The 1,511-nt window shown below is 25.4% G+C and overlaps 1 protein-coding gene across 1 annotated transcript in view; it reads left to right on the forward strand.

The window, feature by feature from the left end:
• LOC107626700 (probable RNA-binding protein ARP1) overlaps positions 1–1,511 on the forward strand; it is a 3,755-nt gene that overhangs the window by 1,541 nt on the left and 703 nt on the right. Inside the window, exons 3-5 of the mRNA XM_021115291.1 lie at positions 19–151; positions 782–899; positions 1,055–1,091. Of these exons, the coding sequence (XP_020970950.1) occupies positions 19–151; positions 782–899; positions 1,055–1,091 (288 nt within the window). The remainder of the gene's footprint in view (positions 1–18; positions 152–781; positions 900–1,054; positions 1,092–1,511) is intronic.

Here is a 1,511-nt window from a genome sequence, read left to right on the forward strand (position 1 = left end):
TCTCTGTTTTTGCAATAGGTCACATTCAAGGATCCAGAGGCAGCAAAGAAAGCATGCCAAAATCCATCTCCAATAATTGATGGGAGAAGGGCAAATTGTAATATTGCATCAACTGCTGCAAACAAGAAACACTCACAAACTCCTCAACATGGTCTCAATTTCCTTCCATTCTTTTTTTTTTCCCAACCTTATTTAATTGCTTTTTGTTTCTCTTTTTTCCTTTTCTGTTTTAATTTTGTGAAAAAATAATTGTTTCATTTATTTTTCACAATATTTTAAAAATAAATAACACTTCAAATAAAAACAAGAACAAAAAATCTTACTCTTTCTTTTCAATATAATGATGACATACCTTTCTTTTCTTCATTTTGAGTCCTTTCCATCAGTTTAATCTATTTATCTCATTCTAAGAGGTAATCTATTGCAGCCTTTAACATTGTTTATCATTTATCAATTAAATATTAATTAAATATTTATTATTTAAATTAATTTTCAGGGATATAAGTTATTTTATGTTTGGATTTTTGGTTTTAAAAGTGCTTATTTTATAAAAATGTGGTAAAAAGTAATAATATTATGAGAGAAGTTATTTTTTTTTACTTCTCTATAAGCTCATAAATAGCTTTTTAGAAAGTCGCAATTTAGTTTTGAAAATTGCACCTGACATTAATACTACTACTTTTCATAAGTCAAAAGCTCAAAAAAGTTACTTTTAAAGCTTCCCGAACAGCCCTAATAACAATAACAATGAAATTAACTTCTCATCTTCAATTTGATGCAGAAAGGTTTAAACCAGTGGCTGGAATATTGGCTTCCCCTTCTCATCATCATTTTGTTCCTTCATCAACATTTTTCCATCAACCTAATGAACAATTCAGAATTCCTTATCCAACTTATAGGTAACATATAAAAGCACCAGGCAATGTGTACTCTTTTTTTAATATATTATTAATAATAATAATGATTAGTTACAGGTTAATATTTTGCCTTCTTCCTATATTGTCTATATTTTCATTATTAATTTGCCTTTTTTTTTAATATCATCTATTACCAGATATAATGGATACTCACAAGAAACAATGGTCCCTATGGTAAGTATTCATGTGCAAGTGGATGCTTAAATAATAGAAAAAAAATACTAATCTTCTCGAAAAATTTTGCCCAAAATTTCTTTTTCTTTTTCCACTCCTATTTTTTCATATTTTTTACTCTAATATTTTATAATATATTGACATGCATGTGACTAGTTTGGTTTATGATTTAAGATTTAAAAGAAAATTTTAATTTTGATGCATTGTCGATATAAAATAATTTTACACGTATATCTAATTTTTATATCGTCATATCAACAAAAATAACTATTTTTTATATTGATCACGTGAATAATCATTCAAAAGAACGAATGTAATTGAATGATTGTGTAAAATATTTTACATTATCAGTCCATAAAAAAAAACCTTAAAAAAATAAAAATTATTATTACATAATATAAATTTAAATTACAATTCTTT

Source organism: Arachis ipaensis, chromosome B02 (genome assembly GCF_000816755.2).
Source record: "Arachis ipaensis cultivar K30076 chromosome B02, Araip1.1, whole genome shotgun sequence".
Lineage (NCBI taxonomy): Eukaryota > Viridiplantae > Streptophyta > Magnoliopsida > Fabales > Fabaceae > Arachis > Arachis ipaensis.